A 20,320-nucleotide genomic window follows, 5' to 3' on the forward strand; every position below is an offset into this window, starting at 1 on the left:
ATTTGTAGTTTCGTAAGGTACATCCAGGTATGTAGTTATGACATTTTTGGTGGCCTGACACTTGGGTCAATTGGTAGCGGGATAAGAAGTAAATTATTAATGTGTTAATTTATAGAAAAAATTACTTAATTGAGTGTTTTTTAAAAATTAATTACTGATTTTAATGATATTTTTTATTTATTATTATTTATAGCAATATTATGATAAATCTACACTTGTATTAAAAGTGAATTATGCATACAATATAAATGTATTATAAGTGTTTTAAAATATATATTATGTTTGTATAGTAAGAAACTAACATAATGTATTATAAGTCTATTAAAATATGTGATAAATGTATTATCCATTTATAAAACTTGTATTATATATGTTTTATAAATAGTTCTCTGCAAAATGTATTAAAACTGTATTATAAATGTATTATAAGTGTTCAGTAAAATTATTTTTTTATTGCTATAAATGGTAAATATTTTCTTAATATTGTATATTTATGTAAGTTTCCATAATTTATAATTTGTACAATATTTGATAGATAGATAAAAAATAAAGGGCAAAGGTTTAAATATGTTATCGAACTTTGAGAAAAGATTTACTTATGTCATCTGTTAAAAGTTTGGTTCATTTATGTCATTGTCGTTTAAGAAAAGGCTCATCTATGTCATTATTTATTAACTACACACCCCTTTTTATCATTTTTTTTATTTTCCCTACCGTTTTAAAAAATATCAAAAATTCCTTCTTTTGCTCCCATCATCCCCTTTTTCAAATACATCAATTCAAAATATCATATCCATGATTTCCTTCTTTTTTTTTTACTTCACAAATCTCTCCACAGTTACATCCATTAATCTATTTTTGAATTTCAAATATTTTCTTTCCAATTAATGATTTCAAGTTATTCAAGAGGGGGATTGTTTCCATCACTTAGGTTTTTTTAAAAAAATATATAGTTTTTTCATCTTAAAAAATTATTGATACATATGGATGAAGGTTGATTTTTGTTGTTCATCTTTTTGTTATACATATAGGTTCACATTTTTAATGTATCTAATTATTTTTGTTTCTTAAATTAATATATAATGCTTTCGTTTCAATATTATGATACATTACATTTGAATTGTATTTTCGAGATGGATAGATCTATCATGATACATTACTATTTATGTACCTTATTTGAATTGTTAAGTACATTATTTCTACTAGATACATTAAATAGGTAATTGTTGTCCATAAGATGTTATAATTGAGATAGATACATTATTGATCGTTATGTATCAGATACATTTATTATAAATTCAAATTTATATATCATGTCTAGAACTCATATGTATTAAAAAAAGATTAACAAAAAAAGATTTAAAAAAATAAAAATCAACCAATTATTCTATCAATGTTGTGTCATATACATAATTATAAATATGATACAAATTGATATTATTATAAAAACATTAGTGTTTATATATCAATAATTATATTTGATAATGTCTACAGATACATAACTTTCTAGTTGAATAAGTTAAGGTGTATATATCTGGTAGAAAAAAGTAACGAAATTTATAATAGTTATGTATCAAATAAATAACTATGAACATGATACTTACTAATTTTTGTTTTCATAAATTAAGGTTATGTATCAAAATTAATATTTGAACACAATATATTGTGCATGATAAAAATGTAATCTATCATAATATTGAAATGAATGCATGATACATTAATTTAAGAAAGAAAAAAAACTAGATACATTAAAAATTTGAACCTATATGTATCACAAAAAGATAAACAAAAAATAGAAAAAAAAAGAATATTTACTTACATAACATAATATATAGCATTAATTACGAGTTTTAGTACATGTTTTAGTTTTACAAAAAATGATAATACTTTTTTTATCCAAAATAATTAAAAAAAACATTTTTTCTCTTTCTTCTAACTGTCCTCTCTCTTTTTCTCTTTCTTCTCTCTCTCTCTCTCTCCTTCTCTTTTTTCTATTTTGGTCCATTTTTTTCTTCTTTTTTTTTTCACTTTCTCTTTCTCTTTCTCTTTCTCCCTTAATTTAAAAATAATAATTAATTATTCTAATTTAAAATTTAATTTTAAATTAGATATTACAGAAATAATGATTTTATTACTGTTTAAATTAAATGATTTTTTTATTTAAATATATATATAATGTATTTTTAACCTAATAAAAAAAATATAAACAATAATTGTAATACATTTTGAATTCAATATATTATACATGTTATAGACATGTTTCAATGTATGTAGTGAATACATAACTAAAATATTTTTAATACAATAATATTCCGTTAATAAGAGAAAAAAATAAAAAATAATTATAATAAATTTTGAATTCAATATATTATATTATAGGCATATTTCAATGCACATGGTAAATATATAACTAATATTTTTGATATAATACTATATTTCAGCATCGTTAATAAGAGAAAAAATTAAAAATAATTATAATATATTTTTAATTCAATATATTATACATATTATAATCATATTTTAATGCACGTGGTGAATATATGGCTAAAATATTTTTAATACAAATATATTATAAGTATTATGTGTGAATTTCAAATATTCTTGTAATATTCAAATTAATTTGCACGTATTATAGGCATGTTTCAATGCACGTGGTAAATATATAACTAAAATATTTTTAATACAATAATATATTCCATTAATAAGAGAAAAAAATAAAAATTAATTATAATAGATTTTGAATTCAATATATTATAATTAAAATATGGTGAATATATTTAAAATATTTTTCATACAAATATATTATAAGTATTATATACAACAACAACAACCCAATGAAATCTCACACGTGGGGCCTAGAGAGGGTAAAGTGTACGCATACCTGACTCCTACTAAGGTAGGACGGCTGTTTCCGAAAGACCCTCGGCTCAAAAAAATCATAAGAGAAGTCAGATAAGGATAAGAAGTTCAAAGCTTAGCAAATAACAAAAGCAACTCAGATAAAATAGAGCAATCAAAGTACAGGAAGTAATAGATTATAACAGAAAGCAGACCATAAGAAATTATAGTACGCTAATACGCCTACTAAAAAGGAATAATAACGAGACTATGGACTAGCCTTCTACCCTAATGTGGGTCCTCCACACCCTCCTATCTAAGATCATGTCCTCGATAAGTTGTAAGTGCGCCATGTCTTGTCTAATCACCTCTCTCCAATATTTCTTCGGCCTACCCTTACCTCTTCTGAAACCATCTATGGCCAGCCTCTCACACCTCCGCACTGGGGCATCTGTGTCTCTCCTCTTCACGTGCCCAAACCATCTCAGTCGCATTTCCCGCATCTTATCTTCCACCGAGGCCACTCCTACCTTATCCCGAATAGCCTCATTTCTAATCTTGTCGCTCCTGATATGCCCACACATCCATCTCAACATTCTCATTTCAGCAACTTTCACCTTTTGAACGTGAGATACCTTAACTGGACAACACTCCGTCCTATATAACATAGCCGGTCTAACCACCACTTTGTAGAACTTGCCCTTAAGTTGAGGTGGCACATTCTTGTCACATAGCACACCGGAAGTGAGCCTCCATTTTATCCACCCTGCCCCAATACGATGTGTGACATCATCGTCAATCTCCCCGCTGCCTTGCAAAATAGACCCAAGGTACTTGAAACTACTTTTCTTTAGGATGGACTGCTCACCAAGCCTAACTTCAGTGCTAACCTCCTGAGGTGTCTCACTGAACTTGCACTCTAAGTACTCTGTCTTGGTCCTACTCAGCTTAAACCCTTTAGACTCCAAGGTCTGTCTCCAATCTTTCAGCTTAGTGTTAACTCCGCTACGAGTCTCATCGATCAAGACTATGTCGTCCGCGAATAGCACACACCATGGCACCTCACCTTGAATTTATCGCGTCAATCCATCCATCACCAACGTAAATAAAAACAGACTAAGAGCTGATCTTTGATGCAACCCCATCACAATTGGAAAGTGCTCTGAGTCGCCTCCGACTGTCCTTACCCTAGTTTTGGCACCCTCATACATGTCCTTAATCACCCTAATGTATGCCACAGGTACACCTTTAGCCTCCAAACATCTCCATAGTATTTCTCGTGACACTTTATCATAGGCCTTTTCTAGGTCGATGAATACCATATGCAAGTCCCTCTTCCTCTCCCTGTACTGCTCCACCAGTCTCCTCATAAGATGGATGGCTTCTGTAGTTGAGCGTCCGGCATAAATCTGAACTAATTTTCTGAAATAGACACGTCTCTCCTTACCCTCATCTCCACCACTATTTCCCACACTTTCATAGTATGGCTTAGAAGCTTAATACCTCTATAATTGTTGCAACTCTAGATATCCTCCCTATTTTTGTATAGAGGAATCATTATGCTCGACCTCCATTCTTCGGGCATAGTTTCCGTCTTAAATATGACATTAAATAACCTAGTCATCCACTCCAAACCTACCGAGCTCGCGCTCTTCCAAAATTCCACAGGAACCTCGTCAGGTCTGATCGCTCTTCCCCAGCGCATCCTACGAACAACACCCTTAACCTTCTCAACCGTAATACTCCCGCAATCTCTAGAATCGTGGCGCCTCCCTGTATGTTCCAAATCTCCCAACACAATCTCTCTGTCCCTTTCTTAATTTAAGAGTTTATGGAAGTAGGACTGCCATCTCTGTTTAATGAGGGTCTCATCTACCAATATTTTTCCATGCTCATCCTTAATGCACTTCACTTGATCTACATCCCGTGCCCTTCTCTCCCACACCCTGGCTAGCCTGAACAATGTCCTATCCCCGCCTTTCTGTTCTAGTTCAGTGTAAAGGCGTTCAAAAGCTATCATTTTTGCTGTCAAAATTGCCGACTTTGCCTCCTTCCTTACTATCTTATAAAGTTTCTCATTCGTCCACTTCTCCACCTCATCTTTGCTTTCTATCAACTTCGCATACGCCATCTTCTTTGCTTCTACCTTCCCTTGCACTTCTCCATTCCACCACCAGTCCCCTCGATGCCAACTACGACTATCTATCGAGACTCCCAACACTTTCCTTGCTACAACCCTAATATAACTAGCCGTCTTATCCCACATACTGTTGGCATCCCCGCTACTATCCCAGGCCCCCATATCCTTCAATTTCTCTCCTATCTCCAGGGAACTAGCCGTGGTCAAACTCCCTCATCTAGTCCTAGGTCGGTCATCCCCTACCCTCTTCTTCCTCGTCATCTTGATCCCTAAATCCATCAACAAGAGCTTATGTCGGGTTGTAAGGTTGTCGATCGAAATGACCTTACAGTCTTTGCACAGACCCTTATCATCCTTCCTAAGGAGTAGATAATCTATTTGCGTCTTAGTCACCAAACTACGGAAGGTTACCAAGTGGTCCTCCTTCTTTGGGAAACTCGAATTGGCTATCACCAACTCAAAAGCTCTTGCAAAATCTAAAAGTGAAACTCCTCCTCCATTTCTGTTCCCGAAGCCAAAGCCCCCTTGCACATCATCATACCCTCCTGAAATAGACCCAATGTGCCCATTAAAATCCCCTCCTACGAAAAGCTTCTCAGTAGGCGGTATGCCTCCCACTAACTCATCCAAATCCTCCCAAAAGCGCCTCTATCTTCCTTGCTTAAGCCTGCTTGTGGCGCATAAGAACTAATAATGTTCAACGTGATCCCTTCAACGACCACCTTAATCGACATCATCCTATCAGTGATTCTCCTAACCTCCACCACCTGGTCCCTTAAATCACTGTCTACTAAAATACCTACCCCATTCCTATACTTTGATCTACCAGAGAACCAAAGCTTATACCCGTCTACCTCCTTAGCTTTAGAGCCTACCCATTTGGTCTCTTGGACACAAGCTATACTAATCTTCCTCTTTTTTAGAATTTTAACTAGCTCTATGGATTTTTCCATTAACGTGCCAATGTTCCAAGAACCTACTCTCAGTTTAGACGCTCCTTTAACCCACTTACCCTTCCTTACCCTCGGCCTTGACCCCATTCCCGACCTCGTCCTCGAGCGAGAACATGACCCTAGTCTACCATCATTATCCAAAGCCACGAAAATGCCTGTGGACTAATAAATTATTCAAATAGATTAATCAAAGGTCTAAAGATAACTACAAGTGTATGAACAAAGAATAGATATGAAAAGGATAAAAGATATGGAAATCAGAGGTACTAACTCCAGTCAGAATGAACCTGATTACTGCCGAAAATGAGTTCCTCGGTGTGGACCGATCTGAGCAGCTGTGTTTCTAGCCAAGCAGTAGCGAACAGAATCCGGCGATTCTTAACACAAACCCAGCAAGCTAGATCCCAACAATATATCAATAGTTTCTCTTGAAATCTTCGGCGGCGACGGATTTGTTCTTTTCCCTTGTATTGTTCGCCAGAAAAAATGGTGACTGCCGTCGTTCCTCTCTGTTTCAGCTATACCTGCAAAACAACACTAAAGAAGAAGGCAGAGAAGAAGAGAAAAGAAGAGAAAAAGAAGAAGCAGTGCCGGATCGATGTAGTGCCGGTGGATCTACGCTGAAGCAGTGCCGGAAATAGCCATTGCGTTCCCGAAGAAGCAGTGTCGGAAATAGCAGTGCCGGAAAAGTAGTGCCGGAAATAATCGTTCCTCGTCAGTAGAAGAGAATGAGAAGCTCTCTCGAGAGTGTGGAAAAGAAAGAGAAGTTTTCCATAAGTATTATATGTGAATTTTAAATATTTCAATACTATTTAAATTAGTTTTAAATTAAAATAATTAATTATTATTTTTAAAAGAGTGAGAAAGAGAAAAATAAAGAAAAAATGGATTTTAATTATTAATTAAGAAAAAAAGAAAAAATGACAAAAAAAATAATGATGCAGAAAGCCAGAAAGAGGGAGAGAGAGAAAAAAATAGAAAATTAATTAAGAGAAAGAGAGAAAAAAGAACAAAAAAGGAAGGATACAAAAGAAAGAGAAAGAGAAAGAGAGAGAAAAGAAGGACAAAAAAAGAGAGAAAGGAAGCAGATAGAGAGAGAAAAGGAGAGTAATAGGATGATTTTAGTTATTAATTAAGATAAATATGTTATGGATTGTAATAAAAAAATATCCTAAAAAGGGTAATTATTAATCAAAAAAAGTTTATTTATGTAAAAAGGCCAAAACAAAAATCAATAATCTGATTTGTTGAAAACAAAAAAAATGATGACGAAATCCTTCTACACATTCATTTTTGCTCTATACCAACTCCCGTAACTTTTTTTCACTTTCAACAACGGCGTCATCCATGGATCTTGATTCAAAGCCCTTATCGGAGTCAGCACCAACTCCCGTATTTTGACCAACAACAATTCCATCACTTTTGTATCGTTCATACCTCACCTCACTTTTTTTAGATTTCGGAATGTCTCAACAAAATCGACAGGTTCATGTTGTATCAGTACAATTTATCGATAATTTTAATTCAAAAATTGAGAGTTTTTTTGGAAGAATGGAAAGAAAAATTTTGAATTTTGAATTGTACTAGCATATTTTAATTTGTCAGGGATTGAATCTCATTGCCAATAAAGTTTTCCCATAATTTATGCTTTCTTTATTCATTTTTTTCATTTTAAAATAAAATATTCAATTAACAAATCTTCCATTATTTTTTTTACCGCAACAGCATTAAAGGCATCACTATGTATCAGGGAAGATGACTTATGTATCCGAGTTTCTCAAAATATAAGGAATTTTTATAATTTTTTAAAAAATAGGGATAGAATGTAATTGATTCTTAACACTATGAGATTTATGTAAGTTATATTATTTTTTAACTCCAATTTTACAAAATCACCCAAACAACTTTTAACGCTTTTCTATTAGAGTTTGGAATCAAATATACTCTTTTTGCTTGTTATTCTTCAAGAACACCAAGAACTTCAAATTTTCAACTTTTCCAATTTTTCAGGAAATCATCTCAAATTTCAATAATAGCATTCCTTGAGCTATATCTCAAAACTCAATATCTTTTAGACTCGAATTCAACCTAACCCAACAAGACACATTTAAAATTTCTTCGTTAAAGTTTCAAAACTTTAACTTTCTTTAATGGTAGAATTTTCTCCATAACTCCGAATCACTTGAAATTTTGAAAATAGACATAGTGAACTTTAACATATATTTTTGTGAGTCTATGTTCAAAAAATCCAAGTAATTTGGAGTTGTGGCAAAAATTTTACCATTAAAATAGGTTAAAGTTTTGAAACTTTGAATTTTTTTTAAGTGAATCTTATTGGGTTAGGTTGAATTCGAGCTCAAAAGATATTGAATTTTGATATCTAGATTGGAGGGATGCTACTATTGAAATTTGAGGTGATTTCGTGAAAAATTGAAGAAGTTGAAAATTTGAAATTCTTAGTGTTCTTCATGTGTTCTTGCTATTTTTGAAGAAGAAGAAGCAAAAAGAGTATATTCGATTCAAAACTCCAATATAAAAGTGTTAAAAGTTGTTTGGTGATTTTGCAAAATCGGAGTTAAAAATTAATGACATAGATGAGTCTTTTCTCAAATGACAATGACATAGATGAGCCAAACTTTTAACGGATGGTATAAATGAGCCTTTTCTCAAAGTTCAATGACATATTTGAGCCTTTTCTCAAAAATAAATTATTCATGTATAGAATTAATACAATGTTTGATTGATAATGTAGAAATCTGCATAACTAAAACATATATAAGTTATGAGAAAAATATGTCTTATTTTATGTAGAATAAAAAGTGAAATAATTAATACATGAATAACTAATTCGTGCATAACTGATATTTGTATAAAACAAAGGTAGTGGTAAGGTTTGCATACACTCGACACTCCCTACACCCCGCCTAGTGAGATTTCATTGGATATGTTACTGTTGTTGCTGTACTCATAACTAGTTCCTACATTAGTAATACTTATATAACTCCAATCAACTACTAAACAACCCATTATATTTTACAAAATAAACTTTTATTATCATAATTCATGTTAATCATCATAAAAATTTACTAAATTAGTTAGAGATAAGTGTCAAAAACATACTAAATTATTCTTTTTTTTAAAAAATTCATACTTGATCTATTAAAAGTGTGAGTTTCATACCTAAACTATCACTTATTAGTTTGAGAAACACACATCAGTGGTGTGTGTAATACACTGTCTCTATTCTCTCTATTTTTTTAAAAAATCTTGTCACATAGCATTCCACAGAGGTAAAATATTCTATATTGACAAAAATTAAATAAACTATTAAAATTAGTTAAAAGTTAAAACTGAAGTATTTCTATCCCCCCCCAAAAAAAAAAGAAATTATTTTTTTGAATAAAATATTAAAATATTTTCTCACCCACTCCACCACCTCCCCCTCCCTCGACAATCCTCCGTCCTTTTATTTTTTAAAATTTCTTGTATAAAATATTTTTAAAAAATTCACACTTCACCTCTTCCCCACTCCTTCCTAAATTTTTTTTTAATTTTATGTTATTAAAAAATAAAATTATACTTATCCCATCTAAGCCTTCGCTCTTAATTTATTTTTATATATTTTTTGTTTTGTGTTAGATATGTACATAGAAAAATATTTTATAGGAAAATATTTGTCTACTAGTGTACCAAATATAATAGAAAAAATATTTTATTTTAATAAAAGTCTTGCGGCAAGTAAACAATACTTTCCTAAAATCATGTGTATATATCTAGTACAAAACGAGATTTTTTTTGGAAGCGGAGGGTTAGGTAGAATTTTTTATTTTAAAAAAATTAAAACAATATCTAAATTATTATTTGAAGGGGGCGGGAGAGATGAAGTAAGAATATTTTTTTTTAAAAATAATTAAAAAGTGTTCTTTAATTTTAATGTTTTAATTTTTTTATATATTTTATTTTATTTTTTTCAATTATTTTGATATCCATTCGAAATTAACTAATTTTAAATACAAGCATATGGAATTAAATTTGAAATCATATCAAAAAGAAAAGACAAAGAAAATAAAAAGAGTAAATAAAATTAATAGAAAAATAAAAGAGAAAAAACAATGAATGAAAGTAAAAAAAATTTAATACAAGATTTTTTTTAAAAAATGGCGTGTACTAGCTTAATTTAAATACAAGATAAAGAAAATAAAAAGATTTTAAAATCTTAATTTTTTTAAAAAATAACGTGGCGGCGAGTGTGTACAAACACAATCAACTTATTTAGTTGAAGATGCCACGTTAGTATAAAAGGTGCATGAAAATGCAAAAAAAATGAGTTCATAGGGGTAATATGACCCTAGTTAAGTTAATGCGTGTCGCTGAAATTTCGGTCATAATTCAGGAGGATACTTATGCATTATCCCTTCTATTTACACAAAAAGTAGCAAAAAAGAGGTCGTGGGCTGAACTACATCGCTCAATTCGGCCCATGGCCATTAGGCCTTTTTGCTTCCTTTCCTTTCCTTTTTCATTTTTTCTTTGTAGTACTGATTTTTTCTAAAAATAAATAAATTATTTTGCTGTTGTTTTTTTGGCTACGTTTTTTTAAATAAAAAATATCCTATTTTAAAAAAAAACTTTTTTCATGAATTTTTTGTCATCTATCAATATTGTATAAATGATGTAAAAACATGTATATAATATACAAATAATTATAAAGTGTATATGTAATGAATCGATATTGTATAAATAGTTATGTAGTGTATACATAATGTATAGATATTGTATAAATTATGTATCAATATTGTATAAATGATATATAAATATGTATATATAATGTACAAATAATTATGTAGTCTATATGTAATATATAGGTATTGTATAAACGTGTATAAATAATTATACATATTTATACATGTATATTACATATTTATAAATATGTAATATATTGATATTGTATAAATGTATATAATCATGTATCAATATCATATAAATAATTATGTAATGTATCGATATTTATTTGACTATCATGCATTCCCACCTTAATAAATAAAAGAATAAAAAAATAATAAAACAATATAAATATTTATTTTTTTCCATAAAAGAAGTGAAATAATTATAAAAGATTTTTTTTTAAAAAAGGAGCAAAAAAATAAATTAAAAAAACAATTTTTTTTTCTTTAAATAGCACAACAAAAAAATAATAATAAAAAGTTTTTTTTTTTAAATAAGAAAATGGCTAAATGGCCAAAGTAATGCAGCGGCCAAATTCGCAATATGTGACAAATTAAAGGCCATGGCCATTTGTTTTTGTAAGACAAAAGGCCATGGCTATTTTTTTGGACAACAAAAATGTCGAATGGCCATTGGGTGTAATTATCCCTTTTTTATATACTAGATTGGCATGGCCCGTGCTAACTGTAGAGTAATTAAAAAACTTGAAATCGAAAATCAGACTAAAATGATCGAAGAAAAAAATTTGGGGATTGTTCTAAATTACACTACGTACAAAAGGACCAATTGGTGCAAGCAGAACAGGCGATGAACATAACTCTTTTTTGGGGTCAGAATGATCATCATTTATGTACATGTTTTCCAAAACAGCAACACACCTAGGTAAAGCTAAAATAGTGAATTGATCCACTCTATGGAAATGAAATATGAAACTCTCATCAATCATTCTAAAATTCATATGGCAGTGCAAAAAACTTCACCTATCATGGATAGTCGCAACATTATTTAGCTGTCCATTAATTTATACAGCTTTTACATTCTATTACCTACTGACAAAAACTTCAACAATATAAAATCTAATATCTGATATTATTGGGAATAATGAAAAATTTGGACTGTAGAAAAGAGTTCACATAAAATTTGTTAATGCGGGTAACACAAAGAAAGCAGCTTCATTACATAGGCAAATTTTAACTCCCTTTCAGATCATTCGTTCCTTTTGGCACCTCTTTATCAACAATACTCTGCAAAAGCTTTTGGTTGAGGGTTTGAGGCTCATCTTTCCTAGAATTTTGTGTAATTAAGCTTTAAAGGTTCTCTTTCTATCCCTGTCCGGTTGTGCGCAAGCACAAGGAATCATGACGGACAAACGTGACTTCTTTCGCACGTATCTTTTGAACTTTTTCTTGAGCTGTAATTGCTTTTATTACTTGAAGTTGTGAGCAATATGGAACTTAATGTTTCCAAGCAAGGATATACTGAAGGAAAATAATTAACTATTACTAAGTACAATAGTTGTTAGGTAGTCAAACAATCACAAAGTGCAATAGAAGAAAATAAAAAGAAATGCCAACATGGGTAATATAAGTATGTACATTTCCAAAATCCTCATGTCACTACGTGAAGCTCAAAAGAACGATACATTACTGACATATATATTTTGTTAAAGGAGAATGACTGCACATTTTTTGGACTTACTTCGTCTTGTCCCATCTCAAAGAGAGTTATAGAAAATGACTACTTCACTTGTAAGAGAAAATGTTTTGAACAAAAGAATGTTTTATAAACCTTCGTTACAAACTTATCTGGGCAATTAGTCTTGAAAAAACCTTCACCCAACTTTAGTTTTCTTTCTCCTCTTTCACAACCTTCCTGCTCCTGTATTTCCACTAGGATCTAGCCAAAAAAAGTTCTCCCTTTTTTCAATCTTTTCTAAAATAATCATGTCTTCTTCCCTAAACGCATCCCTTGAAGCATAAGCAGCTGCTTGCGAACGCCTATAAGCTATCACATGCAGCTTCACCAATAGCCACCACCACATTAGAATTTCTACTAGGGGAGGGTCATCCCAAAAAATGTAGTCACAAAAGGCGGAACTTGACGAGCCCACAGCTGAATCAATTATACCATCAAGTGATTTTTTGACAATGTTTTCGTAGCAAGGCTCTTCCCAAAAAGAAAAAGAGGATTACCAGTGAGAGGGTTGGGTTCTCATTTGTGTACACCTCTTTTATGGATAGGTTTCGACCCTGTCATTATTGATCCTTGCAAATGCTACAATGTTTACTTGGCACAGGTTGACCCTGTTGTTTGGAGGATAGTTGAGTGCCTCCGCTCTTTGGTCATTGAACTTGATTCAACTATACAGGCCTAAGGTCTTTTAGGGTTGAATCAACACCATATCTCCTCAAGATGCGAGAGATATTTTGTCCAATACGAATGATAGCTAGGATGGGCTGGATTGAGAGGTTTGTGGTTATTTCCACTGCTGACATTTTGGAGGAAAAAGACTTGCCCATCCGAGAGACTTGGAACTATATCCGCAAGTTCATGTTTTCCCTCTCTTTACTGCTTCTTGTTCCCCTTCTTCTTTTCAAATCTTCGCGACCTACCTTCATTTGCTTGTTTCTCTATCTATGAGATAGACTATGTCTCCTATACCCAAACTTGTAGACCGAATTCAAATGGGCAACCATACGATCCTAGCATGATATGGCCGGAAAAAGAACTAGAGACCCAAAAATCATGGTAAATTTTCCTTGGCTGTTAGTTTTTAGAAGGATCTTCACGTCTTGACCCTAACCATTTCATTTCATAAGGCTATACAAGAAATCTCCGGAATTACAAGCCCATGACGAAATTGTCTTTGATCCAATGAAAGCCACTCGACAGTTGGTTGGAATCCTGGTCCGAAAAAGAGCGAGCACACCAAAGTTTTTGGTTTCGGCGGGATGCCTATATGGTCTAAATACTTGCATGCCAGTTATTGCCTTTTACAGAGAAACAGAAAACCTTTCTAATGTCTGTCTTTTTTGACATTAGACATAGGGTGATAGGAAGGTAAACTTTGAAGATGGATGACCAAAAAAGAGCTATTTGAAATTAAGAAGCATGGAGAGAGATGTCTTTGAGAGCAGCTAAAAAAGTGTTTAAATCCAGGTATCATGGTTGGTCACAAGTGGACCTCAGTTAGTCCTTCTTCTCTCTTTAGTTCACCATTGAGTTGTGAGTTTTTTCTTTTTCTAGTTAGGTACCCAGAAAAGGAAAAAAATATGAAGGAAACGGAAAAGAAGATTGAAGGAGAAATTTACGAGTAACTACAACATAAATATTCTTGTAAGCACGGAATCAAAGAGAAATCGTTGAAACATCCTAAAAATGCAAAAAGTTAATAATGAGCCCGTTTGGATAGGCTTAAAAAAAATAATTTTTATGTATGAAGTGCTTTTAGAACTTTGAATTGCTGAAAGTTATTTTTATAAATAAGCAGTTGAGTGTTTAGATAAAAGTGCTTATGTTGAAAATAAGTGTTTGAATTTTAGGGTTACAAGAATAAAAAGGGTAGATTGGAAATTTAGTTAAAATATAATAGATATAAAAGTAATTTCTATGATCAAACAAAATGGCTTTAAACACTTAGAAAAAAAAAGTTAGAAATTCTAACTTTTCATTTTTGATTGACTTTAAGAACTTTATGGCTTAAAGTTAGCATTAGACAAATATGTCCAAAAACTAAAAAGAGGCTTTAAGTTGGTTCATCCAAACGAGCTCAATATCGATTTCACAAAATACAACTGGAGCAATGCGGAATTTACAAGTAGAATTTTATATAAATTATTAACAGCCACGTATATGACATAAAGAAGTAATGCTCAATGTCGATATTATCCTCGACCTCTTCCTGGAAAGACATTGCCTTTGTTCGGACTCTTTGACTTGGTTGGGACTGATCCAGTTCACATTAATCTAGCGATAATAAATATACATTACCTAAACGTAAGTCTCCAAAAATCTGGCGAATAATAAGAAAAAAAAATGAAACGAGAGAGGACATTTTAGGAATACTGACAAATCCCAAATGTAGCTCTATTCGGCTATTAATCGGGCTTAGACGCAGGTATATATCGTATGAGATTTTTTTTTTAAAAAAACAAATCAGTGACAAATCCTTTTGCGACACAAATCAAGAGTGGATAAAGCTAAAGTGACATCATACGTAAGCTTCCAAACTTAACTGTAGTAATTCGATCCTAACAGTGTGCTTGTTTGAGAACATCACGGAGAATGGAGAATGTGCTTTCACAAACGGACAAGCCAAGGGAACCAAGTCCATTCTTCATCCCTTTCTTTTAACTTGACTTTTAGTCTAATCCTTCAAAGAAAATATATTTCTTGAAATTTTTAATCTCATATTCTATTTCCAAGAAAAGAGCCGTGAACTTGAAAAAACTAATCATTCCCGTCTTTGCTAAAAGATGATTAACTTATTGCTAATTGAAGCTTAATTAAGGGATCATTTGGATTGCAAGTAAATTATAATATTACAAATATAATATGGAAATGAATTATTTAGTGAATACTTTTTTCTTTATTATAATCTCCATAAAAGCTGATCATTATTGGTATGTACTAGGAGTCGACTCCAGGCTCTGAAGTAATACTCCAACATTTAGAGTTCAGCATTTGCTTATTTTTTTTAAAAAAACAAGAAGCTCCATACCTGATACCGCCATACCCTGTGATAATTCGGACATGGGGGAAAGGAAATCAAGAACAGCTAATTTCTGAACATGAGTGTACTAATTCAAATTCAAGATATTCTCAACACCAAGTGTAGAAGAAGATCTAAAAACAACAAAAAATAGATCAAAGTTTTATCTGTTCATACACGCTGCTTCTTTCCAGGTTGTATTTCACCATCCTCAAGCGCTTCACCTTTGTCTTTCTCCATCTTCTTTCTGGTGAGTATTTTGTTTATCTTATGCAGTTCATTGGTAAGCTTCTGGTCTTTGTTTTGTTTCCTCGTCTTTCTACCATCCTGCATCTTCACTCCAAACTGGAATGCAGCTTTGGGCATTGCTTCCTTCTGCTCATTGTATGTCGCCCACTCCTCTTCTGTCTCAAAGTCCCAACGATGAAGCCGACCTTTTGCCTGTAGAAAAATACAATGCATCACAACATGACCTTACAACACCACATCAAAGAAAATTTAGAGTTGTATTCTCTGATAATCAAGTACAATTAAAAGAAATGCAATCCATTTTCAGTCGTGTGAGGCAATTAATGTTTCCTTTTACACAATCAAAAATTTGTAGGTTTCAAAAGGATAGGGGAAGGGGTGAACCAAGGTATGGCATGTGAAGTGGACATAATCTTCAGCAAGAACAGAATATCACTTACGCGTCCACCCATGTCCATTTTTGACAAATCAGCTTCATCATCACTGTCAACAATCTCACGATTGTACTCTTGGTAACCAGGATAGCACTCCGAATAGCTTTCAGAAATAAAGTTAGGATCCTTCTCTCTGGCATCTCTCTCTCTCAGTTGTAGAAGCCTCTGATCATCCCTCTTGAATACTGACCCTAGGCCTCTATCCTTTTCTTCTTGAGTCATAATCTGTGGATCCTGAAGAACGTCAACACCAGCTTGCATATCATAATTCTGCTGGAGATATTGCTCAGGATAAGCCAGCTGTTCAGAATACGGATATTCTTGCCACTCTGGTTGGTAAACACCAGCTAGCGCTTGTGCTTGCACTGCATCATATCCATTCTGGACAGATCAAACATATTCAACAATCAGAAGATGAATAATAGTTGCAACACATAGGAGAATCTAATTAAGGTAGTAAATACAGTAAAGTCGATAATGGACAAATACGATGAGAGCATCCTACTTCTTCCTTTCTTCGGAGAAATGTAGGAAAAAGAATGAAGAAAGCAGATTTTGGTATAAAATATTGTTAAGCCTTTTTAACAGGATCAGTCTAATCACACTTTACGACTCAAAACTGACTCACCGCATGTTGCCAATCATGAGAAGGCTCAGATGGAGGTACTGGGCCATAGGCAGGTTCACTGAAATATGAGGTCCTCTCTTTGTTTCGAGGAGATTCTTCCATGTCCTCCGATACAGGGCTTTGACCCATATCTCCAGCAGGAATGGAGTAGTCAACGCCTTCCCCTATGAAGATATCTTCTTCTTCAGGTCTAGCAACAGCAGGTCCCTGATTCTCTCTTCTTTCTGAATGGTTCTTTTTAGGAAGTTGTGCAGATGGAGGCACAGTTTCTTTATCAATTTGGCTCTTTGATGTATCCAACTTTGATATTTCGTCATAACCATTGGATATAACTGTCTTCCCTGCACAATATTAAAAACTATTGTCAGAGCAAGGAACTAGAAGTGCAGCTCCTTATCAATGAAGAGGAGATAACCCACCACTCACAAAAGAAAAGGAAAAAGGCAAAAGGAACCCTCCCCCCAAGCTATTTATTAATGAATAGGAGACAGAAAATCCAAAAGCACAAAGAAAAGGAAAAAGGAGCAAGATATAGTTTGCATGGGAAACATATAAATGAGCCTCCAGCGAACCAAAATGCTTTTGTTTAGTCTCCACGGAAATACAGAATGATATTACATATTACCTATATATCTAGTTATCAACTACCTTCACACCCAACGTGACATTTCCTTTAAGTTTCACCCTGTGCCCCGGTATAAAAGAAGAATAAACCCACATTTATCCTGCCTACAAACATTCTACCGTACTTCTTTATAGGAAACCAGGACCAAATTCACTTCCATAAGCAAGAACAAAATAGGCCTACCGAGGCATGCAACGGCACCAATCAGAAATTAGAGAAAAGGTCCCCATAAAACAAACTGGATATATAAGAATCTACATCACATTCAGACTCTGAGTAATTACTTTCAGAAAATACAAGTAAAGGTTTAGAAGGCACGAACGCTAAGCACCTTTGCCATCCTTTTCCTTCTTCTTCTTCTTGAGAACTTTTCCTGATGATCCAAGACGGAGATAGGACATGATTTTAGCTATTCGGTCTAGAACAGAACCATCAACACTGACCGTAACCATTTCCTGGAAAACATAGATGAGATAACCCATTTAGATGGAAAATTCAGGAAGAAATTGCCTGACAGTACTGGAATATGGGAAAAAGGAAAATACCTCGAGGACTGGACAGTCAGCTTTGCTTCTGTGTAGAGTTGTAGGAATATCATTGGAGTATCCACTATCCTGCAATATACACATCAACCATAAGTGAAGAAAAATAGAAACCATGAAAGAAAACATGCGCACAGTAAACGCAAGTGAACAAAATCGTTCACATCTTTTTCACTATGCATGTGACACATCTGATCACCAAACATTTTAGTATTGAAATAATGCAACTACAACGATTCTACCATCTAATTCCCAACGACACCCTTTCCGCCTTCCCCCAAGAAACAGAACGGCCTTCAGAAGGACAAGACAGACAATTCATCCCGGCAATACAAGCTAAACTCTAATTTCCCCTCCGCATTTTCCCTTCTTTTACTTGGAAAAGCAGGGTGGGGGGTAAGATAGAAGCTCTATGGATACAATGATGCACCCTTGCGAACATCAACAGTTAACTACAAGTTTGCAAAAATAATAAAACAAACTATGATCCAATATAGAAATAGAAGCTTCTCAGCTACCTACCACAAGTACAAAATTTTGTTTACTATACTTACCGCTTAGGTCTAAGAGCACTACAAGAAAACTCAACCAATGGTCTGTGAAATAAATTCCTTTTCAGGCAAGTAGAAACCTAGAATACTCAAACATAAGAGCAGAGGAAGTATAAAAGGGAAACATACCATATTAAAAATAAAAGCCATCCGTCCAGGAAGAAACATTTCATTAGTCTTTATAACAGTCTGAGGCTTGATTATCCATTGGTACACTGACTGCAACCCAAAGCTTACTAGTCACTCTATTGAAACAAAATAACACCAAGCAACAACTATAGATATTTGAGACGAAAAAAAATTGAAAGTGCTAACACACCTTGGCAGTTGCAGTGCGGAATGACAATTGATGATCTTCCTTTACACCTCTATTAGCAAAAGAGATGAAATAGAATAATTAAACAAACAACTTCCAGCACCATTGCTTCTTAGACATGGTGTTTAAAAGAGCAATTCACTAAAAATGCTCATTACTTTGTATATACACAAAAAGATGTTAGCAGAGTCACACACGCAACTCATCTATGGAAGAATCTATATAGGAGCATCTACAAAAGAACCCCCTATCTAAAGCTACTGTCTTATCCAATTGAAGCTAAACATGGATCAACTTTATTAGCTGAAAAATTACATCAACGATTCAAGAAAAGTTGACAGGCTCTTGGAGTGTGGCTAACCTATGCCAAAGGAGTGATGCATACAATCTAGTACTTACTTAGGTTTTCCTTCAAACGCCTCATCATCAGCTTCCGGCTTCTTATCTATTTCACTTCTCACTTTGTGAAGTAAAGCATAATCTAACCCTTTAACCAAATGTGTATGTTCCACATCACCTGATATACAATCAGCCAAAAAAAAACAATTGGTTAGCTAAGAAGAACAGCTAAATCAACTAGAAGATATATCAAGAAAACCACTGAACTGAAATTAGCTACTCATTTGGTCATACAAGACGCTAATTTTTTTAAAAAAACATGTTCTTCTACTAACCTCCAAGATACTTGCTCTTCTCAATAGATAATTTCTGAGCATCAGCAGAGCTATAAAAGTTTAAAACAAGAAACTTAGAACAAAATTGCACACGTTGTTGGAATTGGAAGAAAAAAGAAAAAAAATTATAGGGTGTTTGTGGTTTTTACAGAAGATCAACATTGCCGGGAGGAGCGACAGCGTGAAAAGCGCCGAATTCAGTGAGTTCATAATCAGGATTTTGATCTTCTCTCCTTTCTTTAGCTCTGTCTCTGTACTTGGGTAACTCCGGTTCTTCAACCTTCTCTTCTCTGTAACAAAAGAAAAATTCAGCAAATTATACAAGGATGTATTGAGATTTTACAGACAAGAAAGGATATGAGAGAGCGAAACAAACTTGTTGCGACGAACAATCTTTTCCTTGTGATTTCGCTTGGAGGAAGACATGGTTGACACCTTATTCCCAAAATTGCAGATTAGGGTGAAGGGAGCGAGGAAAACAATATAAACATCCGTAAAGACAAAAACAACCTTCACTTCCTTATGTTATTCCACACACTAGGGGTGTGTGTGGTACCAAGGAAAATGTGTGGTACCAAGGAAAATATTTTCCTAGAAAATCTTTTTTTCTTTGGAAAATAAGTTGGTTGCTAAGTTATTTTCTCATGTTTGATTGGTGAGTGAAAAATATTTTTGAAAAATATTTTCTAGAGTATAATTCGTCAATGAAAAATATTTTTTATAAAATTCAATCCCGAAATTCGAATCAAGACCCGAACCCGACTCCCGACCCTAACATCTGATTCAGAATCCAACTTTTGAACCGATATTCGACTCGAGGTTCGACCCCGACACCCAACACCCAACACCCGATCCCAACAATCGCCCCAACCCCAACCCTCGACCCAACCTCGAACCTAACACTCGACCTGAGAGTTGATCCCGACCCCAATCC

General features: G+C 33.3%; 1 protein-coding gene across 1 annotated transcript; it reads right to left on the minus strand.

The window, feature by feature from the left end:
- Nucleotides 1–15,437: 15,437 nt before the first annotated feature.
- Nucleotides 15,438–19,863, minus strand: LOC129891206 (suppressor of mec-8 and unc-52 protein homolog 2). The gene is made up of 11 exons (XM_055966487.1): nt 19,763–19,863; nt 19,536–19,676; nt 19,387–19,436; nt 19,112–19,229; nt 18,716–18,764; nt 18,526–18,615; nt 17,849–17,917; nt 17,635–17,758; nt 16,679–17,019; nt 16,057–16,431; nt 15,438–15,808 (listed from the first exon to the last, which is right to left on the minus strand). The coding sequence occupies exons 1-11, from the start codon at nt 19,810–19,812 to the stop codon at nt 15,539–15,541; spliced, it is 1,677 nt and encodes a 558-aa protein (XP_055822462.1). The 5' UTR covers nt 19,813–19,863; the 3' UTR covers nt 15,438–15,538.
- Between the last annotated feature and the right edge of the window lie 457 nt (nt 19,864–20,320).

The sequence above is a fragment of the Solanum dulcamara genome, chromosome 6, assembly GCF_947179165.1.
Source record: "Solanum dulcamara chromosome 6, daSolDulc1.2, whole genome shotgun sequence".
In the NCBI taxonomy this organism is placed as follows: Eukaryota; Viridiplantae; Streptophyta; class Magnoliopsida; order Solanales; family Solanaceae; genus Solanum; species Solanum dulcamara.